At 40.8% G+C, this 26,879-nt stretch overlaps 3 protein-coding genes and 1 pseudogene across 4 annotated transcripts; all 4 read left to right on the top strand.

The window, feature by feature from the left end:
- Nucleotides 1-1,730: 1,730 nt before the first annotated feature.
- rgs18 (regulator of G protein signaling 18) lies at nucleotides 1,731-6,882 on the top strand. The gene is made up of 5 exons (XM_062405050.1): nucleotides 1,731-1,900; nucleotides 2,422-2,526; nucleotides 2,740-2,801; nucleotides 3,538-3,704; nucleotides 5,023-6,882. The coding sequence occupies exons 1-5, from the start codon at nucleotides 1,779-1,781 to the stop codon at nucleotides 5,281-5,283; spliced, it is 717 nt and encodes a 238-aa protein (XP_062261034.1). The 5' UTR covers nucleotides 1,731-1,778; the 3' UTR covers nucleotides 5,284-6,882.
- Nucleotides 6,883-13,378: 6,496 nt separating this feature from the next.
- On the top strand, nucleotides 13,379-14,923 carry rgs1 (regulator of G protein signaling 1). 2 transcript variants are annotated; one of them, XM_062404886.1, is made up of 4 exons: nucleotides 13,379-13,425; nucleotides 13,723-13,802; nucleotides 13,897-14,063; nucleotides 14,323-14,923. In XM_062404886.1, the coding sequence occupies exons 1-4, from the start codon at nucleotides 13,415-13,417 to the stop codon at nucleotides 14,497-14,499; spliced, it is 435 nt and encodes a 144-aa protein (XP_062260870.1). In that variant the 5' UTR covers nucleotides 13,379-13,414; the 3' UTR covers nucleotides 14,500-14,923. The 2 variants fall into 2 exon arrangements, with proteins under 2 accessions (XP_062260870.1, XP_062260869.1); XM_062404885.1 differs by lacking the exon at nucleotides 13,379-13,425 and adding an exon at nucleotides 13,445-13,512 and having other exon boundaries at nucleotides 13,718-13,802.
- Nucleotides 14,924-19,238: 4,315 nt separating this feature from the next.
- Nucleotides 19,239-20,671, top strand: LOC133968887 (regulator of G-protein signaling 13-like). Its single transcript, XM_062405128.1, has 5 exons — nucleotides 19,239-19,395; nucleotides 19,486-19,539; nucleotides 19,633-19,694; nucleotides 19,791-19,957; nucleotides 20,043-20,671. Exons 1-5 carry the CDS (start codon nucleotides 19,313-19,315, stop codon nucleotides 20,226-20,228), a joined length of 552 nt encoding a protein of 183 aa, XP_062261112.1. The 5' UTR covers nucleotides 19,239-19,312; the 3' UTR covers nucleotides 20,229-20,671.
- A 3,807-nt stretch (nucleotides 20,672-24,478) lies between these two features.
- On the top strand, nucleotides 24,479-26,117 carry LOC133968998 (regulator of G-protein signaling 8-like; annotated as a pseudogene).
- The last annotated feature ends 762 nt before the right edge of the window (nucleotides 26,118-26,879 follow it).

The following is a 26,879-nucleotide window of genomic DNA, read 5'->3' on the forward strand; positions in this document are numbered from 1 at the left end:
ACTCACTCGACATTGGACTTCTTTGGGTCCTTAGCAATACACCTGCAACGTTTAAAGTCAAACGGATGATCGGTTTCGAAGGGAATCGAATTACAGGGACAAAGACAATGAGATTCAAGAGCTTCTGGAGATAAGGCCCAACACCAATGCTAAATAAAAAAATATTATTTAAACAGTGGAATCTATATGTGCAGACCCAATTCTCCAAACAGTTTCAAAAGTTCATGTCTGAAAAAGTCTTCAGACAATCCATCTGGTTGCTAGCCACAGCTAACGGCGACAGCTAACAGCTAACAGCTAACAACTAACAGCTACGGGCAGCAACCAACAGACTAAGCACACATGTGGAGCTCATACACATCCCTTACACAACTTACCAGGAACTCCATCCTTCTCCTCCAGACCCCTCTCCCTTTTCCATATCCAAATTTAAATAATAAGAATAAAGTTTGAGATATATAATATTTACTTCCAATCTTTTTAACTCTTTTGTCTTTGCCTCAGTTTATGCCATCAAGTTTTCAGTCTGACCGCATCTCTCAGTAAGTAGTTCCTGGAAACAACAAATCATGTGACCTTAGTCTCTGCCATTTCAAACCTGTTCCAATTGGAAATGGCTCCAACTGGTTCCAATCACACACAGTCAAATCTAAATTTAAGTTTTGTGATTTTAAACCTCTTTCTCAAATGCACCTTGGGAGTCATAGTTAAGACCTTCGTCAAAGCTTATATTGCTAAATAGATATTTGACTTTGTTTGGTCCAAAATGGTCTTAAGCCGGCCCGGGAAGGTTTGCCTCGGTCCACACTCATCCCAGTTGTTGGTAGATTAATTATGTTGGCATAAAATTATGGTTAAAGCTATCGTGGTTTCAATTCTACTTGCTCAGGAGGCTTCAAGTGTGCACATCAGACTTGTGTGTGTTACCTATTTGACCAGGACTCTCACAATATGATGTTAAACTCAGATTGAAGGTAAGTGCAGAGAAAACAGTGTCAAACTCTGCACATGATCACTCTGCACGTTGAAGGTCAAACATCCAAGTGAGGTAACAATAAGCAACATACAATTTTTCACTTTCTTTCTGTCAGAACTAGAGAAGCACTGTCGGGTTATTCCACTGGTATCTTTAAAGACGGTTTCAGTCTCTCTAACAGAGACATCACATTTGTCTCCATTGAGCCCAGAACGCACCTATTCCCTGCTGCCTTCCACCGTGTCACAGCGAGTTTGTCTTTCTCCATTAGGGCTCTGATGTTCTGGAAAGAGCTCAGCCCAGACTCTGTGTATTTTATTAATTGCAATTCATTCTCTCAATCCATCCAGTGTCTGGCCTTGCTCGAGGTGCAAGAGTTCCCTAATAAACTCAATCTCTTGAATAAGTCAACTTGCTTGATGTGACTCATGTGTCAACCACACAAGCGCATTGCATCAGCATAAACAAAATGTTGAAAATGTGTGCCAACATTTAAAAAATGTCAACATATTACCTCAAGCAAAAAAAAAAAGAGTGTTGACTCCTGTGAATGAGTGTAAACAGCCAACTCTCTCAAAATTCTGAGTAAAACACTTGACAGGATGTTGAGCCCAGGGGCTTTTCTCTGGTACTGATGAAGCTGTGAGCGTCTGCACCGTTACAGGAAGTAACGCATAAAGGTATAGGAAACGAAAACGCGAGCGAGGTTTATAAAAGCACATAGCGGTTCAAGAAATGATGGGTTAAAATGTTGGCGAGCTATTTGTGGCCTGTCGCTTTACACGCAGCATACAAACAGAGCATGGAGACACTTCTTTTTCTATTTCCTCAATTCAACTACATGGCCCCAAAGGAGGAAGCATATTTCAAAATGCTTAGTCCAGAGCACTTGCAGGCACCAAAGATGAAGGACGATTCAAGCAGGTTGGTGTGTGCGTGAACCTTGGTTAATTAAAAATGTGTTTTTGATTCTGAAGTTATTTTATTGAGAGTTACTGTTGCAGAAAATGTCAGAAATCTAAGAAATGGACTAAATGGTCGAACAAAAAGACAAAGCAGAAGTTTGTTTTTCTATGGAGAAGCTTTTTACTCAAGAACAACCTCAGGTTTACAGCTACAGTGTGAGATGCTTTTATACACAATCTTGTGTGAGGATGACTGACAGCCACTTCTCTATCTGAGCCTGTGAAAACTTTTAAAAAGCTGCCGTCCTCCGTGATGACTCTCCACTGGCTCTTTGTTTGAACACATGTGCAAACGTGACTTGTCTCGCATTTTGCGGCACAAAGGGTTGTGAGTGATTTATGGGGTGTCGTGTGAGCCACTTCGGAGACGCGTCTGCGAGGAGTAATTTCTCTGATAAGTTGCTGATTTGGTGAATAGCGCCGCAGCTGCAGCTCACGCACACTTTGTGGAACTTGATGTATTTTCTCTGTTGTTTGCAGACAGAAAGACAAGGAGAGGAAGAGTCGACTAAGCCTTTTTCTCACCAAGTCGGGCTCCCATGAAAACGTCAGTCCCCATAAAAAGACAAATCCGACGGCCAGCAAGTGAGGCAACATCCATTAATATCATGTACAGGCAACGTTGTTTGGGGAGGAGTATTATTCATGTTTTGACCTCAGTTATGCAGCTCTCTCCATGACTCATTGCACACTTATAGAAACATGACTTCCTGACACCTCAAGAGAATCCTAAACATTTTTGCTGCATCACTAAGGAAGAGCTGACTGCATCTCTGATTTATTTTTTTTTCTTCCCAGCATCTCACCAGAGGCAGCTTTGCAGTGGAGCGACTCCTTTGAAGAACTGCTGAAGCACTCGGGTCAGACTAATGCCTCAAACTTTTCAGAAACGTTGTGTTGAATTGCTGCCCCCCCCCCCCCCCCCCCCCGCCCCCAAAAAAAACAGCTTCACCTGCTGACAAGCCGTTGGCTCCATTTGAATTGTAAACTGCTAAGAAGTGCCTGAGGCAATAAATAGTTAATAGAGAAGAGCAGCGAGAGTTTCAGTACAGCTTTTAATGTTTGTTGGCACATAGAGTAAAACTGAAACTGTTCTACTTCCTCATAGACCCAGACGTTGCACTTCAGTGCCACATTGAAACAGTGTGGGCCCCTGAATGTGCTCATTTAGGAAATATATATTTGATGAAGTATATGAATAATACTGTTTTACCATATTAAAGCTATTATTTATGTGTGTATATATATATATATATGTATAAATATACGGTTTAAACAGGCCAATTAGACTTCGGGATGAGGATATAAGGATGGCCAAAACTCCTTTAAATCCTTTAAGATACATATGTAACATTTCTTAAACATTCAAAACAAATCCAAAGAAACTTCTAAAAACATCTAAAAACAAGGTTGATTTTCATTGGCAAAATGACTCATTGGTTGTGTTGAGAGTCCCTTGCCCTGAAGCATCCTCAATTCTGAGGCTCATTCTCCGACATTATTAGAGAAGTTACAGAGTTACATGTTTGACAGCGATCTACTTTCCATCACTAACAGTGTCTCTGTTTCTGCTTTTGTTTGTGGTTTTGTGTACAGATGGGGTGGAAACCTTCGGCCAGTTCCTCAGGACAGAGTTCAGTGAGGAGAACATTCAGTTCTGGTTGGCCTGTGAAGAATTCAAGACCATTGATTCTGAAACAAAGCTGCTGTCTAAAGCCAAATGTATTTATACAGTATTTATTGAATCGGAAGCCCCTAAAGAGGTAAGACTTGGTATGCTTATTTATCATAAAAATTCATGGATGCAATGCAGCAAAAATCGTCTGTATAGTCTTGAACAACCCGGTGGTTTAGCATTCTATTTAGCTCACTTGTCAACGTGGGCTGTTATGAGGTTTAAAATATTTATGGCATTGTAATGAAAATAACAGTGGGCGAATTAGAAAGCTCTGTGCAGTGGAAAGCCTGCAGCAGGTTGACCTTTGTGAACAATCATTAGGTGCAGGAGTTCGCTGAGGTCACCTCCTGCACACTGCACTGCAGACCTGGATATTTTGGGCTATTTCTGTGCGAGACGGTTATTGTGTGAATGATGTGACCACCATGCGATATGTGTTCAGGGCCTCCAGCGAATCGGACCGTTACATAGGTTGGTGTCAGGGCTGAGGTTTTGACATTCCTCTGCAGGGCTGACGAGAGACTCACCCACACACTCTCAGTCTGAGATGACTGTGCATGTGAATGTGGACGTTTTGTTTGGAGCATACTGCAGTGGCATGAAAGCACTTACTAGCACAAGTGATTTAATTCATGTAAATTCATTCATTTAAATGAACTTTACCTTCAATATCGTTGGTGGGAGATACAGCAGTTTAATTTTAAAGGAAACAAGTTAATTCACAGGCTATAAATGTCATAATCATGATTTTTTACTCAGAATTTTTAAACAAACAACTCATTCATGAAACTAAAAGCCAGAGTGTTAACATACTTTTCAGTCTAAAATGAATGTGTATTAGCTGTGATCATATCCAGGAGGATTAGAATGTCTCTATATTAATAATAGAGTCCTGTAGCAGTGTCTCAGTAGTACCTCACCAAAAGATCAGGGTCATAAATAAGGTATTTAAACTTCGGTTCACATGAACCTTTAAGAAAATTTGACATTGGTAGACAACGATTGTGTCCTTGTGGGAAAGATCGTCTGAGGTTATAGAGAACTAAACTTCACTTTTTGAGTTGGAAGAAGAGTGTGTACATGTTGATTTTCTCTATCTCTTTTAATGGCTTTGATTCACACCTGCAACTCACTGTGGAAGTTGGAGTTTCCCCTTCCTTGTCACTGTTTGATATATTTTCAGTGAGAAACTTATCTGCCAGAACCTTAATCCATCTGTGTTGTTCTGAGCTTTACTCAAATTTACCATTCAAGACACAAAAATCCCAAGCTCTTGTATTAGGATCTGGACAAAAGAAGATGCATCATCACATACAACACTCTTTTGGCTATACATTTTAATGTGTGTAGTTCATTTGTCTTGATAGAGAGTACGTTTTTTTAATTACTACGATTTCTCTCAGGTCAACATTGACTACAACACCAAGATGGCCATCAAGAAGGACATGGCACAGCCCACCAAGAGCTGTTTTGAAGCCGCACAGATGAAAGTCTACAGCCTGATGAAAAAGGACTCCTACCCTCGGTTCCTGCACTCTGACATTTATATGCGTCTCACCAGGCAGAGAGGCCCCGGGGCCAACATGTTTCGCAGAAGGTCACGCTCCTGTGTATTCAATGAGCGAGGCGAGGTCACCACTGAACCCTCGTCCTGGCAGCTGTAACGTCCTGGGCGGAGTCGGTCGCTCTGTGAAACAGATTAAACAGGAGATAATCCTTGATTTGCAGCACAGTTAGTGGAGCACAGAGCTTTATTATTCACAGGTTTGCTTCTGTAAAGTGCATATGTTTTCTTTTTCTGTATAGCCCCAGGGGTCATAGGGGATTATGCATACAAATTACAGGGACATACAATTAAGGCAATAATTTTTATAATTTGTGAAATACATCTATTTGCTCTCTGTGAGTTACACATGAGGGTAAATACCTTTCTCCTGTGTGTATATGACAAGCTAAAGCCAGCAGCCGGTTAGCTTGGCTTATTTTAAATGGTGGAAACAGGGGGAAATTAGCCTTGCTCTGTCCAGTATTCAAACATCACATCTGAAACTCACTACACTCACTAAGTCACACACCTGCACGTTCCATCTTTTCTATTTAAAGGTTCAGTGTGTAGAATTTAGTGACATCTAGTGGCGAAGGTGCATGTTGCAGCTCTCTGTAAAGTATTTAAATATAAAGCGCCCATTCTATCAATTCATTGAATTTAGATGAAACGCACTAGTGAAAACATCACTAGGATTATTTCACATCCACTTTGTGCCACTCCACTCTGCACCAGATGGTTTCTTCTCCAGTAACCTCTTGGAGTCGTCACTGGTTTCATCACAACCTCGTTTTAGTTTGCTGTTACCAGTATTTATGCTAAGATAAGCTAACTGACTGAAATCCACCATACAGACACGAGAGTGATATTGATCTTCTCATCTAAATCTTGACAACCAAGCGAATGAGTGTGTTTCCTCAGATGTAGTTTTTCTTTCAGTACTAGACTACGCAGCTCGATAAGAGCATGACACCATTGGCCTTTCAGCTGTAAGAATGCATTTAGAAAGGTTACAAGGCCGCTCCGTCACAGCCTTGTGGTTATCTGAAAATAGCGAAGGCCCTCTGGCCAGTTAGAAGTATGTGGCCACACAGATAATAGAGTATCTGTCTGTCTATCAGTATAAAACCAGAGGAGTCTATCTAGTCAGGGTCTTTCTCAGAGGCACTGAACAGTTTCTGGATTGAACCTGATGATTCCTCAGGTACTTCAACTCTTGACAAAACTTCATTGACAGCGGTAGACAGAATCTCTTACTGCTTCTCTCTAGCTCCACTGTACAGGCCTCCGCACTGACCTCAGACATGCCACATTTCCTCATCTTCCAAACCAGAGACAGCCACATAATTACAGTTCATTTAGTCTATATAAATTGCCCATATCACATTATAACATATTCATGATTTTAGTCCTCGCACAGTCCAAATTGCCTCAGGTCTCACCTGCAGTGGAAACCTGCAGCCATGTACAGCTCTGATACTTTTTAACGAGGGATACTGATCTCTCATTTCTATTAACAATTATAATGTCTTCTCACACACAAAATATGCATGGATCATATTTGAATACTAATATCTTATTAATCATGATTGCTGATTTTCAGTTTACTACCATCTAACATTATTTATGCCTTTGTTGTGATCATATGTGTGTTGCTTGCTGTCGTAAATGTACATACCATAATATGTGAAATAATTCAAATAAACACTTTCTTATAAAAGTCGTTTTAATGAGGCCTTTAGTTTGAAAGGCCACTTCTAAATGTGACAAAGTGAGTCATAATTTGTGCATATTACACTAGTGGGGGAAATTGTGATCGCGTGCGGCTCCCTATTCCAAATCACTGAAAAATTAATAGACCTTATCAACTCTACCCACTCTAGCACAGAATTATTCATGTTACTGTGTATGTATGCACAAACTATACTTCTTACCAAGACAAACACGTATTAATTCCAAGCCGTCAGTGATCCCCCCCCGATCGCCTGAATATGTCTGCAGAAAAACCATATCCCAGTACATTCAAGCAAGGCGGTTTAGCTCATTAACACAGATGTCAGGGTTTCCAGTAGCCTTCAGAGAATAAAGTCCACCTCAGCTAAAGTTATTTAACAGAAACCTGCGTGGAATACCTCACAGACCCCATTAATTATGCATCCATGTAGACGACAGTGGCATGAATATACTGCAGGTCCCGCTGGCTTCTGACACAAATAATCAGGAAAGGAGGGGCAGACCCTAATGATGTGTTCGCAGTGGGAGAAGCTCAGCTGGCTTCTAAAACTCATCCCAGATGAAGACTAGTTGCCCACTAAGAATTTGCTGGCAGATTTCTTTTTTCTTTCCCCATTGGTATTTAAATTTGTGTCTCACTCTGCGCTAAAAGCCTCTGAAATCACAAGTTAAGGATGTTTTGTGGGATCTTTGAAGGGAAACAAAAGAAAAAGACGGCAGTTTGCCTGAAGTTATGAGGCTTGTAACACAAAAGGAATACGAGTCAACTAGAAGTTTAAAGCAAAGAGATCTGATGTAAGCTGTCTGCTAGCTGCATATTGTCCCAAAAAAGTTGGCTTGTTTTTTTACAGACCCCTCAGTCGAAGCCAAATCAATTGAAGTCTGCAAACTTCTACACCACAGGTTTCCATTTTTAAAACCTCTATGTCCGATCCAAGCTTTTAATTGACTCCACGTGAGACAAATGTAGTAACAGATCTGCTGACTCCCAGGCTCATATATTGAGCTGTGAAATTCTTCTCACAAAACCCTTTGCACTAGATGCTGTTGCCCTGCAATGATATCGACAGACCGAGATGAATGTCAGTGCAACTGCAAACAGGAGGCTGTGTTCAGACCTGAGGTACGAGTTTGTACTTCGGTGTCTGAAGTATATTTAGAGAAACACCTAATCAACATCTTCCCACAACTCTGAAGGTGTCTTTGTTTCCATCAATAAATCACTGTCATGTTTCTTGAGGCTACAAATAACTCCTTAAGCCAGTTTCTTCAGAATAAAGCTACTAAAACCATGTTTGTAACAAAGCCATTGGACCTGTATGAACTCTGAATCTGCAGCTTGTTAAAGAGAATATAAAACGCAACAGCTTCTTATTGTTTTTCTATCATCATTTTTTGGGGGTTGACGTGAGGCCAAACAGGACAGTGGTGTGCTGTCAGGACATGCAAGGCAAGTAGTGTTTGACCAATTAAACCTAAAAATAGACTTGAATTGGAACGAGACCGTAGTGTAGATCTCCTCAGTGCAGCTCTCTGTCCCATAAAGGATCAGATGGTGCCTGTTGGGATTTATCTTGTTATTTACTCCTCTCGTGTGGCCACACAGTCCCTGGCAGCTAGGTTGCCTATAACCATATTAACTTGGCCTATGGCGTAATTATGCATGTCTGCTTTCATAAGTGACCGTGAACTAAGACGATGAATGTTGCTATTACTAGAAGGCTTACTGTAAACATTTCGGCTGATGGCTGATGCTGGAATGATTTTTGTTTGCCATCGTCTATTCAGTAGTTATTATCTTGCACGTTTAATGGCCACTTTCACTGAGCTTCAAAACCCTCTTGCTGAGCAAATAATAACGGGAAGATAGGTGTTGTTCCAAGATGGCAAAAAATGTGGTCAACAAAACTATTTGGTTTAATCCAGGATTTCTTGCTCCAGAGTGACATCTAGTGGCAGTCAATGTGAAAGACTTTAAACATTAACGGCTCATTTATGTTCAATGTCCGATTTTGCACGTCTTCTGAAAATGTATGGATATGGACGAATCAGATCAGTACTAGAGGAAATCATGGGGGGGCAGTGTCGCCAATTATTCAAGTGAAATGACGAAATTTCAACAATGGCAGAATTTTTTAAGGAGAGACTTGGAGAATAGCTGGAACAAGGGAAAACTGCCACTTTTACTAAGAAGTACACTATCACAACCTCCTCCTGGATACATCGCTCAACAACCATGCCAATGTAAAGGATGAATGTAGGATGTGGGCAGTGATGGTTATATTCTTTGAAAGCGCTGTTTCTCTTTTGGCAAGTAAAGGCAGCATGACTGAGCCTTGGAAGGCAGCAGTAGCTAAAAAAAAACAAGCTAAATACACTGTAATTTGTCATCTCCCTTTGATTTATGTTGTCTTAGTACCTTAGTAAATGTGTGTGATGTGTTTTTCCTTTCTGTTAATCAATGTGTATGGTTCTCTGCCTCTACGAACTTTGAGAATGTGTGAGGCTCACAAACAACAGGCCCAATCCAATGTACTATATGTGCACATTAGACTATTTGTCTGTAAATAAATGCTACATTTCTGTAGACACAAGCCAAATTGGCACCTGCTGGTTGGAGTGATGGAGTGTTTGCCCCGTCAGGTCATCTCACTTCAGCCATGAAACAGAACACAAATCTCCCCCGTGCCTCCTGCAGATGATCCACACGACTCGCCACAACCTTATAGCAACACTGAAGCAGGAAAACACGGGATCCTGCACGGTCACTGGAGCGGGTCATTGTCAGTAGATTGTCAAATGTTCGAAGATTACCACAGCAGTGATTCACAGATATTCGTCCTCTATGTATTGCGCATTTAATGTCTTCACTGTCAGTTCAAATGAATAATCCTTGTAGTTCTTCAGCCACTAATGTTATAATATAACATATAAACCATGTTCAGTATGCAAAGGAAGGAAAAAAGGTGACAATGTGCAGCAAGAAAGAGGAGAGAGATTGTCTGAGCAGGAAAGTCATGCAGAAGAATCTTGACACAGTGAATTTTGGAGAGTCCCTGTTCTCACTGTCATGGAAAGGTTTGTTTCAGTCTCATCAATATTTGTCTCACTGCTGAATCACCTGCTGAAAGAGTGAGTAGATAAAAAAAAAAACAGGGTCATTCGAGGATCTGGAAGAGGCAAGACACTGTCTAATCAAATCAAATGCTTGCTTACTGAATCGTGCTCAGGGACTCGAAACCTAATTTAGGAAGGTTTTCAGTTAGATCTTCACTCGGCGACTTCCCACCTGCAGTCCAGGACTTGTGAGGCTTCATCTGAAGGGTCAAAACCCCACTCATGATCAAATGGATAAAAACAAGCAGCAAGGAGAAACACACATTTTCAGCGCCGTCACCAGTTACAGAGAAAGGTGGACACATGAGGGGACGGTACTGTGGAAACCATGTGTGGAGGCCTGAAGTGGACTGGAGTGCCACCCTGTGTTTGATGGGCAATGTGCAACTTGGTATAAAGTCCCATTAAAGTGCTGTATCATTGGTGAAATATCATGGATGCATTAAAATGACTCACTGCCCCTTAAACAAATCTTCTCTGGGTTCCAGGAGACGCTTTTGTCCTTGGGTGGTCACAAATGCTCACACTTGATTTAAGGAGCATGGAATGAAAACAGGACCAGACATTGTGGATGGTCTGCGGAGACAGACCAGAGACGACACTAAGCCCTCATGTCGTTCCTTGTGCTGCCTTTTTTGAAAAACAAATTCCTCAGCTTGGCGCGTCCACACAGATGCAAATAGAGGCGGCCTGGGTGTTTTCCATCACCTGCTCTAATTTGCATTCTTGGTTTGTGTCTGTCCACCAGTGGTCAGGAAGGTCAGGACGGGTTCACATGCACTGGACACGTTTTCAGTGATTCATTACCAATGACTGTGTCTCATGACCTGTGTACATCCAGCCGAGCGGAGGACAGCGCTCCACATACAGCTCATCGTTATATGATGAGCATAATGTGATTCTCTGTCGCTGTGCTGTGTCGTGCAAACACCGCTCTTGTGTTCATCTGTTCTAAATCAGAGGAAAACATCATGATAGAATAAAAGGTCATGTAAACACGAAACAAAATGTACGGTACTGTGCTGAATGCCACACATTCAGCACGTGCCATTTCAACATCAGTCAAGTAAATGTGCATTGGTGGAAATTGAATTGTACACAGTAGACTTTATGTAAATGCAGCCGCCCACTTAGCTCAAGTGGTGAGTGTGTCTGATGAAAATTGAATTTACACCTTTTCCTGTCAACTGTTTTTCACTGGAGCAAATGTTTTTATCTCCCAATCAAGTTTACATACAAAATTTGCATCAAAACGCATCATCTGTTTGTCAACAATTAAATGAACATTTTGAACATTCACGTTCCGTGAGCATGAATCAGAGGGGGCCATTTTTGTTAATCTCCTGACCTTCATCCAGAACCACCAGCAGGTCAAATCTTCCATTCTCTAATGTAAAACATCTTAATGTCTACTGGAGGGATTGGTCTGGCAGTACCTGGAATAGGCTGGAGAAGGCTGATGCCTGCAGGAGGTAGAACATATTATGTAAATTCCGCTGCGCATGTGTCTTTGTTTGTAAGGACACCAGCATCTGCCCTTATTAAGGCTTGTTGTCTTTCGAACTTTGTCTGCATTTTCTAGCTGTGAGATACCACATTCTCCAGAAAGTTTACCAGGGGGCTTTGGAGAAAAAGTTCTGGAAAAGGTTTGCAGTTCAGTTCACGCCAGAAAGCACTTTTGATTTTGAATAAAATGATTACCCGAACATTTATTGGATTGGATCGGTGCAGACATTTTCTCCTTAATAAGATGAATTGTCATAACATATGTGACGCTTTGTCTTTTCCTATAGCACTATCATTTTCCTGATACCTCGGGTAATGACCGGACTATAATTAAAGTAATGGTATTCAATCAGCCTCGGATGTACTTAATGTCAAGTGGCAATTAGCAAATGTGGCGATAACATGCTAAATAAATATGTTGGACGTGGTTTGCATTTCTCTGCTAAACACCAGCATGTTCGCGGTGTCATTGTATAATTGCTCTTGTGTTATTCATTCATTAAGATTGACATTTAGCTCAAGGCTGAACCAAAAGATACTTTACAACAACCCCTTTAATGTACCTTTGTGGGATCATACTCTCTTGATGACTTAACCTTGTGCATTGTTTTGTCATTATAGTGGCTCCCATAGGTCTTAATAATGGTGTTAACATGAAAAACCATGAATTTCCCATATAGCATAAAAAAGACGAATAAGGACACAATTAAAGCTCAAATAAACCAATAGGACCAGTTCACAGGAATAAAACTGAGCGTACTTGTAGCTTTGAGTGTTACTGAAGTGAGAGAGAAAAATTACCCACACACACACTTAAATGGGATTGAAATCAGGTCAGTAAACCTTGACCTGTAGAGAAAAACAGTTTCAGCCAAATGGGGCTTTACTCATGTGCAAATGAGCATTTATGAGTTTTGCTGCCTTTAACTTTTCTGTCGCGCCAGAGGTTGCCTAAATTATGGAGGAGAATTTTTTGTCCAATCCTGAACTTTTCTGTTTCAAGTGTGGCCGGTCACCTGAGTCCACTGGAGGTAATGTTCGAGGCATATGAACAAATCAAGTTTGCATGTTCGCCTGTGTCCTTGTGGGTTTTTCTCCGGGTATGCCAGCTTCCTCCCACAGAGAAATGCAGATCGGGGTTAGGTTAGACTCTAAATTGTCCGTAGGTGTGATTTGTTGTGTCTGTATGATGGCCATGTGATGAGAGGTGACCTACGCGGCACCTGCCTTAACCCTCAAAGGATAAAGCGATAACCTTTATGTAATGGATGCATGGATGAATATTAACAAATCATGGTCACTAAGGTACACTGCAGCCATGCAAATGTCAGGAGAACAAGCCTTTTCCTTAATAGTGAATTTGTTTGTGGCTATTTGTTTATGGTGAGGATATTTCCTGGATATGACACGTCGTTTTCTACCACAGAAGCACAATCTGCTTCCAGCGTCCACACTATAATTTATATTCCTCACTGCTGGGCTGAATAATAATGAAGTCACAAAGTCATGAGGTGGATTTTTAGGATTATCAGTGGTTTGGATTTATCACGATTAGATTCACCAATTTATTCTCCAGGTTAATCTTCCATCTTGTGTTGTCACATCCATGTTAGTGGTGACCACTGCTTATGAGATGAGGTCATCTGTAATCACAGCCGAGCTCTCCGGTGGGACAGACACTGAAGGGTGCCCCGTCTTCCCCAGAAACAACAACACTTTGCATACAGATTTCCATATATTCCATCCATGTAGGGTGTGTGTGTGTGTGTGGGGGGGGGGGGGGGTCATTTAGATTTGTACAGTCACTTGACTCCCTCATTTCCAAACAATCACAACCACATCTTCCGTCTGGCAGGATCTTATCTCTGTCTCCCTTCGTAGAGGACGTGGAGATGGCGATAAAGTGAGTTACTGCATATTTGATCATTGGGCCTTTACCTTTTTTCAGACAGCAGCCATGTGGAAACTACCAAGGAGTTTTTCGGTCACTGTAAGTCACACTTTTGCATGGTGCCTTTGTTCGTGAACTGGGGATGTTCAGTTCATTAAATTGAATGTTTACTGGTCATCTGGAAGCCTATCAGACACTTTAAATGATTAATGAATGGGCCTGCCAGTCTGGTTCGGAGGAGCGCCGCCGCGTGCTGAGTTCACAGATAACTGAGCTAGTGATTGATCTTGATGCTCTTTTCAAGGGTAGATTGTGCTGCTTTCCCAAGGATCCGCTGGAGGATGTTGAGACCTGGAGTGAGTCCGTGGACAAAGTCCTCAGTTGTAAAGGTGAGAGTCTCCTCTGACTACACACACACACACACAGAGAGAGATACATTTGTTTGAATGTGCACTTTTTACCTGCATCCTTTGCGATCCCCAGCCGGACAGATAGCTTTGCGTGAGTTCCTGAAGTCGGAGTACAGCGAGGAGAACATACTGTTTTGGATCGCCTGTGAGGAGTACAAGAAAATCAAGAACGTCCCAGAGATGATCTCGTCTGCAAACAGGATCTACTCAGAGTTTGTCCAAACAGAAGCCCCCCGACAGGTAATTCACTGCAAGGTTAAAAAAATATATCAGTGGTCCAAATTGGAGCAGTGCCTCGAGATGATCATTGTTTGTAATTTTAATTCAGTGAGCCTATTGTGATATAGTAGCTGCAATAAAGCCATGTGTCTGTGCCTTTTGTGGTGGTGAAAGTGCAGAAATTTGATTTAAAGGCACTCAAGTTGTTATCCCAAAGACCATTATGAAGATGAAGAGACTTGCTGTGATATGCCGCCGGGCAAAATTGTTTGTTTCTCAGATCAACATCGATTGCAGTACCAGAGAAAACATAACCAAGAACATCTCCAAGCCGACCCTGAATTCCTTCGACACGGCGCAGAAGCTCATCTACAGCCTGATGGCCAGGGATTGTTACCCCCGGTTCCTAAAATCGGATCTTTATCAAGGACTCCTGAGGAGGGCTGATTCAAGGTGACTGTTTTCACAAAAGAATATGACGGCCTGACAGCGACAATCATCTCGACTCTGATCTGCTGCGGCGCTCTTTCATTTCAGTGTGGATAACGGGTTTATGCCATACAATCCAGACCCTAATGTGTAGCAGAGCTATCTTTCCCCTTACCTGTGTGATTCAGTAGACAGTTAAAGCTCAAGAGACTCTGAGGCTTGTATTATACTTTATCTCTCTAATTATGTTAAGGTTAAAAAACAATCTTTAAAGATGTCGAGCACATAATTCTTCTCTGATTATCTGTTTTCTCTCCGTGAAGTTAGAAATGAAAAAGAATTCCTTTATTGTAAAGTATTATCAACGCTTTATCTAATTGATTATGCAAATCTACTTTATCATATTCTCTGATTGAGTGTGCTGTAGAAATTCTGCCTCAGTTGCCTGTTCTATTAAATGGTTTCTTGTCTATTTCTACTGAAGTTCTTTTTTATATATCTAAACATCTAAATACTAAATACATTCAGTCATATGACTTTTGGGTGCAGCCCTTTTGAATATAATGCAAATCAGCCTTGTTGTTGTCAGAGAAGAGCCCTCTGTACTGTGACATGGTCGTTGGCCTCGTAAACAGCAGATGGCAACATTGTCCCTCAATCATCAGTTAAACAAGAAGAGGTTCAGTGAAGAACTTCACTTCTGAAGTAACTTCCTCTTTGTGCACTGTGTGTCTGCAAGCAGCTAAAGCACAACAACAGCAACTTTTTGATTCAAACCCGCCTCAGGGATTAAATCTGCTTAACGTGGCAGACACGGGCCTAGTGCACTCTAGGTTTGTGCTTCACGTTGCATGTGAGTGTACTCTCATGTTGGTGGGTACAATTGTTCATCATGAAAAAGTATCTGAGAGGATTTAACTCACAACTTTGGATCTGATGAAACGTAAAAGCCTCTCCCACTAAGCTCATTGAGCTTGATGTAAATCTCCTTTCAAAATAAGATTAATGTAGGTTGTGTCAGCATCGTGAGATAGCATTGCTGTTTTATAATTTTCTATTCAGGATATGTTGAATTCAAAAGGCATGCAAGCACAACAGAAAGCCCAGGGTTTTCCAGCTGAGATTAGACTTTATGTTCAGATTCAGAAAGGGATTTAACTCATGAATGCATAGGATTTAAATCGACACAACATAGGACATTCAATTCCCAAAACATTGCTCCATTTTGCATAAACTTTAAAATATTGGTTGTGTCATGTGTTTCGTTTTTTTTTCTGTTTGGAAAGTGGAAGTAGGCACAGCGTGGTTTCTCCTTGTGACTTCTGTTGATGTAGCTGGTGTTAAATGTTCGGGGGATTTATTTCAGGATGTGTTTCACATGTTTGGCAAACGCTGCTCTGTGTTGTGCAGACAGTTCACCGCAACTTCCTCTAGCGTCGACAACTCTGGTTTCACCCGACTCTCCGTGGGAGGAGGGTTACATTTGTCGAGTACTGTAAAAAAAGAAAAAGTGCTTGAAAAAACGTGTTTAACCTGCGTTGGTAGCAAAGCACACTCAGACTGTAACTGCACAAGACGTTGCATGCAGGAAGTGAGGACGATATAAAACTGACTGAAACTGTGCAAAGTTAAACTTGTCTGTGCGATAACGGCTGATGGAGGAAACTCACAGATGGGTGTTGCAACCGATAAATAAAACATCTGCGATAATGTTCCTGTCACCACAGCAACAGCTGCGTTGTGTCACAAAACATTTCCTGTCAAGCAAAACAATAGCACAGACAGTGTAACAGTGCAGGCTCAAAAGCAACTCCTGTGCTTTAGTTATAGACTTTACTTCAAATTTAAATATCTGCAGTTTGTTAAACTAAACACATACATTTATGAGTTTAAATAAGCTTGTTTAATTAGTTATATCTCATGTTTAAATACATTGTTGCTTTTATTCATGGCCATTTGTACATTTACAGGTTTTCTTTTGCCTTTCAGCAGACAATTGTTTTAAATGTTTTGACAATGAAAATCATCTAAAAGGGTTTAAACTCCCTCGAGAGGCTGTAAGTATTCACAGTGACCAGCAGCAGGGGGCGGCTGTGGCTCAGGTCGTCGACTAACCAGGATGTCGCTGGTTTGATCTGCGGCTCCTCCGGTTTAGCAATCCAAACCAAATCTTGGGCAAGATACTGAAAGCCAAATTGTTTTAGAATGAGAGAAAAAGTGTTGCATATAGAAGTGGTGTACGTGACTGGGTGCATGCACCTTGTACTGTAAAGCCTTTAAGGTTGATACATATCTAAATACAGACTGTCTACCATCTATTTAAAACACAAAATCAGACTGAGGAATGATATTTAGGTAAAATAATCGTGAATCAAAGAAACCACAAATTGAAAGGTTACAAAATAATAGAAAAGAGAAGCAGAAAACTACCCTGTTGAAATAAATTGTCAGGGGAAAGTTAACAGCCTTTTCAGGCTTAATCTCCACAGGTTGGTTTGAGCAACATTGATGCATGGCCCCTAAAGATGATACTGAATTTCCATTGGTCCATCTGTCCAGCACTTCCAGAATATCTCAACATCTTGTGAATGGTTTGTCACTACATTTCATGATCCCCAGAGGACGAATCCGACCTATATGGACCCCCGACTTTAAACTCTAGCGCCATCAGCAGGTTGACATTGCTGTCTTCTAGTGAAATACGGTTGTCACGGTAAATAAGTCCACTGGAGATGCGTGGAAAGAACATATGAAGGCTTTCTGAGGCCGAAATAAAAACTAATCTTTAGGATTTTGATTAGCTGATTAAAAAAAATCTGGTTTACCAGCTGTTTTGCTTTCACCCAAAATGAACAGACATAAACAAATATATAAATTCCTCCTTAAAACCTGGAAAGTTCAGACTATTGCGATGTCACTGTGAGGGGGAAAACGACTGAGAGGGATAAACTAGAGGAACATTTATGAACTTAATAAAAGCGAGCATAATAAAAACTGAAAGTTGGGACTCTTTATGTTCCTCTTGTAAAATTCAGAAAATTCCAGGCTATGGTTGAAAGTTTTTGTTTTGTTAAAACATCCTGTCAACATATGAAAAGGGAAATGAATCAAACAATCATTTGCATCTATTTTATTTGAGATAGAGAGCTGACATTAAATCCTCTGCGTCTAACTCTGACCTCAATGGAAACACATAGGGCGACATGGTGGTCTAAGATTCATACCATGGAACCACAGAGTCGCATTGTTGTGGTGGGTGAGTTTTTCCGAATGTACTTCCCCTGCGCCTTAACTGTCTGATCAAATAATGGCAGGAAGCTGTTACATTGAAACCAAGACCTTATTGCATTCATCTAACAAGCCGTTGGAAGAAAGAGAAGATCCAACTGACCCAAGGAAATACTGAACTCTGCCGTGGAGCGGCCACAAAGGTTTGAGGCCAAGTTGCTCTCAATCTTAAAATCAAGTTTCCTTCAGAAATTTGTATGTGGTTCTTGTTGTTGAGGAATTTTTGACCATCCTCACACATTACTGTAATTGCCACTATATATTATGTATATGTATATTACATATTATATCTGTAGAGGAGAATAGTGCCTGTCTAAGGTCAGGTTATAGATAAAGGCCCAACCAACAGCACATTGTAGTGTCTACGCTTAGCTACATTCATATCTAACTCAGATGCTCCAGACAGAGAGGAACCATCTTCAACTCTTTAGCGCATTACACCCGGGACAAGACGTAAGGACACAATGTGATTTAGTTATGCATACATTAGGCTTAACTATCCAATAGGAAGCAAACACCTACATGTAACATAGACGGTGACAGCAATTCTACCCATTCATGGATGTGCTGTTGGAATGGTGGACTCGAGCAGAGGGAGATATACTGGGATGCTGGAGGAGACATCTTCAGAATTGGGGGTCATAGTTGCTCATGTTACTCTGTTAGCGATTGTAAAATGTTCCACCTTCTGGTCTCCTTCATGCATCAAGTCTACATTAAATTCTTCTGGATAAGACATCAGCTGCTGCCTGAGTTCTTTCACCAGCTTCCAGAAAATGTCCATAACACTTGTCAAGCGTGTGTCCCACAGAAGATGGGCTAACTGGATGCTGGCTTTGGCTGCAGTATATAATTAACACAAAGACATGAGAGTGATGTCAGTCTTCTCGTCTGAGTTTAGGCCGACACATTAAAACCCCTGAGTGTCTTCAATTCACAGAGGATGTGTTTTATTATGTCATGTCAGTAGCATTACTCAAAAATGACAGAAGTGATATCCATGAAATGGAGGAATGGGACAGGGAGCTGATCTGCATAAACGGGCTGTTTCTTCAACATAGTGAGACAGGGTGGTAGCCTTGGTGGAGGTTAATCTATTTTTGTTTTTCAACAACTTTTCAAAAGTAAAAGCTAAAATGTACTACTTGCCACTGTCTTTAATTTGCATGTTTCAGATGTTATTGATGTGCATTTGAGGACTGAAATAGCCCTCTGTCTGAACTGGGACAGAGCCTAAAACATTTGCTTATCTGCTGTTGAACTTTCCACTGCCCTATTTGCATCCTCAGACCTAAAACCAAACATGTAATGATGCAGGTTCATACATCAGCGAAGTAAAGGCACAAAGCAGTGGCTGCAGTTGGTTTGTATCTCTGCGTCATACCCAGCTTCCTCTTTTTCTGTGGTTAGTACAGAACAACGTGTGACGACACCCGCCATACTCCCATCAAGCGTCAGATTGACATATATAACTCAACGCTGGGCGGGTTCCTCATACACAGTTCTAAGGAGCGACTCAGCGAACAGTCCCACGTGTACAAAGCGCTGATGCCATGCCAAGTGTAGTCACATCACCACCCCGGGAGCTGCAGCACCTCAACATGGACATGGAGGATAAGAAGAGGAGGCTGATTAGGTGACTATTTTATTTTAGCTGATGCATGATGGATCCTACACTGTTTCGTGCCGACGAACACGTCAATAAAATAAGTGTTTGTTTATTCAGAGGAAGAAACTGCCGACTGCACTGTAGATGGCTTCGAGCTGCCAGCACCGAGGGGTAAGTGAAAACTTCTCTAACCTGGAAGCTAAACTTCCAAACTGTTGACGTACTTATAACACGTCTGAGTGACACTTTACCTTTACTTTACAGGTTTTGTTTCGAGGAAATGTCCCAGTGGTCTCACTCACTAGAGAGACTTTTGTCATCCAAATGTAAGTTACCCAGTCAACAGTCCAAAATTTAGGTTCCATTGTTAGTATCCTCTCTCTACACTGGCTAACTTCTGCTCATCGTTCCTACCTGTTAAGATGGCACGAATATATTCCAGGCCTTCTTGAAGTCCGAGTTCAGCGATGAGAACATCGAGTTTTGGCAGGTGTGTGAGGACTACAAGAAGATCAAGTCGTCCTTCAGGATGTCGTCGAGGGCCAAAAAGATCTTCAAACGCTACATCCAAGCTGAGGCTCCGAGAGAGGTAGGCATTTAACAATACTGTATTTACCACCACTGCTAATGTTTTAGTGTTTATCGGTCCTTATCCTGTTTCCTCATGCTTCCAGATTAACATTGATCACAAGACCAGGGAGCTGATCAGGTGGAACATTAAGGCGCCCACCACAGTGTGCTTCGATGACGCACAGAGGATTGTGCATGGGCTAATGGAAAGGGACTCTTATCCACGTTTCCTCAAGTCGGACATTTACCAAGCTCTAATGGACTCCATGCCGGAAACAAGGAAGATGTAAAGAACAGAGACACTGGGGACATTGTATTCTTTAATGCTGTGACAGTGAGCTTGAGACCAACTCTGGACAGCCTAAGAAAAGCTTTGGTGTGTGGTTGCTTGTCTTGTGATGACCACGGCCAAAAGCATTGAAAACATTCGAAATGTTCAGCACATTCATGCCTCCCTTTTCAACCAGAGAGAGGCCATGTTTTTGCGGTCGCACCTGTTGTGATCGTGCCTGTAAATAAAAGCGAAAGACTTCCCAGAGATGCAGTGATGTTACAGTAACAGTGAGAGGGACTTTCTGTGAGAGATGCCAGGAAGTGGATGTGTTACCTGCTTTCACCCAAGACTGAAGAGCTGGTATCTACGTCTCATGTCATTGTTATGAAAGAGTCATGATTGTGAATATTAAGATTGTTTTGCGCATATTTAATAATAAATATATTATTTGAATTGAAATCTGTGTTAAGAACATTATTTGAATTGTAGAGTCTCGCATTGACTAAAATATGTTCTTATCAGACCACAAACCAGGTCCAGTTTCTGAAACTTTTGACTCACGTCTCCTTAAAAATCCCAGGAACTTAATCACCTACCCTTTAGTTCATTCATTTATGTATAACCCCCCCCCCCTCCCCACTGATTCAAACCTACTTGTGGTTACAATATGTTTCATAACATCATAAAGTGTTTATGAGTGGTATGTCACTGTACCAGGATAACTAAGTAAATACATATACTGACTACTAATACTTATAATAAGTCATTAACACAATAGAGAAAAGAACAATTGTTAGTTTTTCAATCTCAAATTAACTCAGAGGAACAATACAGGCCCAAGCTAGCTGCATCCCCCATTTCTTTGTGCTAAGCTCAGTAGATTTCACTTGTCATATTTAGTCTTTTTACAGGAAAGTAGTGCCAATCTTCTCATCTAACTCTAAAATGTACAATTTCCCTTTCTTACCCTTTAATCTTGTGTGTGACAAAGCCTATAATGTGCTGAGTCTCATTTTTTCTGCTCCTCATTGGACCTTCAGGAAAAATGCTGTGACCATTAAGAAAACTTGAATATTTCTTGTACATGTAGTTCCAATTATCCAAAGTTATGGTAACTTTGAAAACCACTAGAGCATTAAATTATGGTCTGTTTAGATGCAATGTACTTGTATGCTATGAGGCTCAATGTGGTTTTCAATGTGTAAAACTGCACTTGTAATGACACGTGGTGATGTTTGTGTATTTTACCCAAACTCCTTCAGATGGGGCTACATGAATAATAAATTCTTTCGCACAACCTCCCACCTACACAGCTGTTTTTGACGTCAGCCTTTCATGCTTATGAATATGATTCAAAATCATCCTGCCATTCGAGGCTTAGTTTTATCATTCAGCCTAACTTATCAGTCCTGCCGATCTCACCTAAACTAAAAGTCCAGAGCAGATACGTAGAAGTCTGACACGACATTACTAAAATCCCCAAAAGGAAGTCTGTGTGTGGGAAACCATCACATGTTAGTCTGCTAAGGGTTACAGAAATTAGTGTAGAGACCCAATTGCTCCACCACATCTTCTTTCAATTTCATTTGTGCATGTTTGCGCAAGCACACACACCGGAGGATTGCACAAATAGAGTACTTTCGTGCTTTCAGACTGTAAAAGATGCAAATTAACTGTGGCACCAGAGAGAGATCCACTCTACCTACTTTTTCTTTTTTTCTTCTTCTTCAGATGCAGTTGATGTGTTAAACTGACATGGTTGGATCACTGCCTGACAAGTCCTCATTTCCGTATTTGCCCTGCTCTGTTCCTTAGTAACAAGATGATCCTGTGATATGCCAGTCATATGACCATGAGAAGCTATTAAAAAAAACAAGATAGCTGAGGTCACAGTATCGGCCATGTAAATTGTATTTGCATGGCCTATATTCAAAAATTACAATTTGTCAGATTACACTTAAAATAGATTTATGACATCTAAACATCTCTGACATTAAACTTTGAGGGTATCTAGTCTCTATATATGACTCAACCATTGAGAGTGAAATTTAGATGTGACAGCTGCCGTGTGTTTTGGGACACAGGTCAGGGAGGGGTCAGGAGGCAGAAGGCAGGAGGCAGGAGGCAGGAGGCAGGAGGCAGGAGGCAGGAGGCAGGAGGCAGGAGGCAGGAGGCAGGAGGCAGGAGGCAGGAGGCAGGAGGCAGGAGGCAGGAGGCAGGAGGCAGAAGGTTTTTCTGTGATGTTGTTTGACCAGTTCAACAGAGGAAGCTTTGTTTCAGGCGTGTGTCAGACCCAGGTGAAACGTGTTTTAAGAAGGAAATCTTCCATCAGATAAAAGTCTATTTTAATAATAATAACAACAATGCATCTTAAACCATTTAAAGACATCAGGTCTGTTTTTATTGCAACATTTATTTAGAAGAACAAATAATTGGGGAAATTACATCTCAGAGAGTTGGATACAGAACATTTGTATAAACCCTGGGCAATGCAAAACACCTCTGTAAAGTATATTTTAGTCTGGTGAACCAATACTGACCTAGAGCCACGCTGTCAACATGGCTGGAAATATTATATTGTCATATTTTAATTTGATCTTTAGAGTGAAAGCAGGACAGACTGCATTGGACAACTCCATTGTGTTAAGCCTGTCAACTCTTTGTGAACAGGTTTTGCAAAACACAAAAAATGTTCCACGCTTGCTAAATGGGTTGATTCTGTCAGTTGCCTGTCTTGAGTCATAAAGTTCAGCATAAGTTCAATCAGGAAGACTTTCCGCCATTCAATCAATCTCAATTCTCTCACTCTATGCTAATTCATCAGCTGATTGTGAGCGTTTCCAAAGGGCCAATCAGATTCTGCCACAGTCTCTTCCAGCCAATGTTGCAGTTGTATCAAACTTGAAATCCCTTCTCATCTCCTCCGCAGTCAGCGGTCATTCAGTGACGAGCGCAACCCGCTTCCGCCCTAATCTCCTCCAGTCTTCAGCCGAATCATCATCAACTTATCTGGATCCTCAACCACAACCAGTGTCTAAATGCCGGGGAGGATATCTGTCCCCCCTTGTCAATTTGTATAAATCAAATACAGAATTTTGGCAAATCCATATTTGTATTTGTTTTAAGAATGATACTTTTAGATTTGATACTTGATTGAATTACCTGACTGATTTAAACATGTATGTGGCGGTGCACTGCAGTGGTTTGAAATATGTCTTTGTTTTTATTTTTATTTGACACATAATTCACACATTCACACATTCAAGAATATTGATTATAATAATGATTGAAGAACAACATCCAAAAAGGACTTCTAATAATCCTGAGACAAAATCTTAGGATTTATTGATATATGATGATCAGCTATTGTGTGACTAATTTTAAAATGGTCTGAAAAAGTGTCAAATAGTTAATAATTCATACCGATCAGGAAAACTAGATAAAACAACTGTTTGTCTTTCTTTGTTATTCATGCACTTGAATTTTCAAGCCTGCAATCTGTCCTCTCCATTTTGTAATCTCCATCCATTTGTGATTCATTTGGTTTAAGGCGGCTTTTGATGATCTGCTTTAGTGTCGGTTAAAATGTCTTATCGGGTACTTGTCAGATTGGAGAGAAAGTAATTTGAGGTGTTTTGCTTCATATTTATGAGGTATTATTTCATGTGTCCCCAAAGATAATTACCTTGAAGTTGAATATCCATAATTTGCCTTCTCTCTCTCCCCTGTCAATGACAGATGGAAACTTTAAACTTTAAACAGACCTGCAGAGATACAAGTGTAAATGCATGTCGACTTTCTAAGGCTCATCTTTACACACACCTTTTCAAATACACGACCACACTTATTTCAATTGTATTAACAATTTATAGTGTCAATTCGCTAAATAGTCATTTAACTTTTCTTCCACTTTAAAATGCTTTTCATTTCATGTGAACTAACACTTTGCAATCCACAGCATTTTAAAGAAAGTAAAAATAAAAAATCGGCAAATATAAAGACCCACCAATGACGGTGGAGAGGCGGTAATCCAGATTGTGAAAGAAAGATGGAGTAACAGGAAAGAAAAAGCAAAACTGCTCATAGAAACTCATGACCACTTGACCTGTGACTAAGAATAGCGCAGACTTTAATGTGAGGCTAAGTGACGTAGGGAGTGGATGACTTTCAACAGCCTTTGTGATGCTTTTAACTGTGGAGAATCTGATGGGGGCTGGTTGTGACACACAGCAAGGTTTTGTTCTATAATTAAACGTTCAGGAAGAGCACAAGGTTTGAGGCACTATGAGTATTCATGTGGCTCCTTGTAATTGCAGTATTTAACAATCAGTCTGCATGTCAGCAGAGGTTAGAGAGAGCAAGACACCAGAGGCGGATCACAGATTCCGTTTCCATTGGTGTGGAGGGATGTTCAGGATGTTCAGGATGTTTCAGTCAGAGTTCAAAACTGACTGAAATCTAAGGATCATTCCTCTGTGGATTCAGTGGCATCATGCTCAGTGAGACATCAATTTATGATTCGCACAGGAGAGAGGGCAATTCAAATCTTACCATGAATAAGCCCTCTAGGACTTCTCTGGACCCCCAGGATACGAAGAGAATGTAAGTACAGTGTGTTTGACAACCAATGCTGTTTGTATTAATTCTCAAATTGATATTGAACATTTTAATTCTCATAGTTTTCTTATTTAGACATAACGCATGGAAGTCAAAAGTGCAGAAATATTTCCTCAGGAGTCCATTATCATGGAGGAAAATCAACAGGTGGGTTTAAATTTGATTAAACTGCATATTCATATTGTATTGTTCCATATTTATTGTGAATAAATCCCAAAACGTAACTATTCTTCCACGTTACAGACAGGAAACATATGAAGTAAGCCATGTGGAAGAATCCCTTGAGACACTTCTTTCACAGAAATGTAATGTTCATCTGCTTTCAAGCAACACAACAGTAATGCTATGGTTTGGTTTTATTTATAGTGACGTTAGGCTTTTTTCTTGTGCTACAGTTGGACGTACAGCATTCCGGGACTTTCTGAAGTCTGAGTTCTGCGAGGAAAACCTGGAATTCTGGCTCGCGTGTCAAGAGTTCAAAACCTGTGACAGTCCAGAGGAGCTGACGAGGAGAGCAGCCAGGATTTATGAAGAGTTCATCAGCGACGAGTCCCCCAGACAGGTGAACATAAGAACATGTGTGCAGCGATGTGTGCTCAAACCGAAATATAAGCTTGGCATAAGGAAAATGTTCCTTTTTTTTTGCACATGAGTATTCAATGCATTTTAATGTGTGAGAGCAAGAACGAGGATGTGTTGTAAGAAAAATGCAGCCCAGCCTCATGCATTTACTGTACATTAACCACAGCAACCAGTTACTCTGCGGATGTGGTAATGATACAGGTGGCTGAACATACTGTGCAATATGTACCACACATTAAATTAAACCAAACCAGTCCATATATAGAGAGAGAGCCTTTCGTATGTTGCTTAACAATATGGTTAAAATACAATTAAGCAACACAATGAGCGACAAAATTATGGGTGATATAAATCAAATAAAAATTATGCAGGTAGCAGGAATGTTAACTAGTAAAAGGTAGGTCTTAAGATTTCTTTAGTGTCTGAATTGTTAGTCCATTCATTTTACATGTGTGTTCTTTTATATCTTTACAGGTAAACATAGACTTCTGCACCCGAGAGATCATCAGCCAGAATCTCCAGCAACCAAGTACATTGTGTTTTGTCGAGGCACAGAAGAAGATCTACGGCCTGATGGAGAATGGCTCCTTCCCCCGCTTCATCCTGTCGGAGTCTGATACAGATACAAACAGAGAGGCCAGACACAGAGCAAACACTTCCTCTTCCCTAAAAATGTGTTTATAACAACATAGTGTATGAAAGGACTCTCTGTCTGTGAAATGAACATGACTGCAGGACTGTTGTGTATTTTGTGAGTTTGCAATGTTAATAAAAGTAATAGAAGATTTGACACGTATGCATCAGTTGCTGCTGCAAGGGGTATGGAATATATTTTGTTTTAAATTCATGAAAGTTGCTCAACTCTCTGAATAAGTCAGCTGACCGGATGACAGCGTCCTCGTGTGTCATAAAAAATGAATGACGTAATATTACGGGCTGTGTGCTACTGCCCCCCAGTGGTTACGTACAAACACAGTCAGGCTGGATGATAGGAGCCTTTGTGTCAATTGTCAACAGCTGTGTATTGTATTGTGCATTTCCACAAAATCCCAGAAATGAACAGAATATATATTTAAAATTTCAAATTGGGATTCACATATATGTTACTGCCAAAAGCATTCAATTTCAGTCCATTTGAAATCACATTTCTAAATCATCTCCAGTAAATCTGTTCCTTTTTCCTGCCATTTTCTTCACAAAAAACATTTGTGTGGATGGATTCGTTCTGTGTTCGGTTAGAAATAAATGTCTTGTTGTAAAGAGAATAATAGGACGGTCCAATTGGGGATTCTCTCGCAATTCCACTGTTCAGCCATCTTTATCTTTCCTACTGTGACAAGCTAAATTGTTCTCTGTGGAAAAGACCTGTCGGTCAGGCTCCATCAAAACCATTATTATTCTAGGACTTCACAGGAGGGCTATGTGAGTCATCAGCCCTCCACAGAGAGAAGAGTGGCATGAATAGTCT

The sequence above is a fragment of the Platichthys flesus genome, chromosome 14 (assembly GCF_949316205.1).
Source record: "Platichthys flesus chromosome 14, fPlaFle2.1, whole genome shotgun sequence".
NCBI classification, from domain to species: domain Eukaryota; kingdom Metazoa; phylum Chordata; class Actinopteri; order Pleuronectiformes; family Pleuronectidae; genus Platichthys; species Platichthys flesus.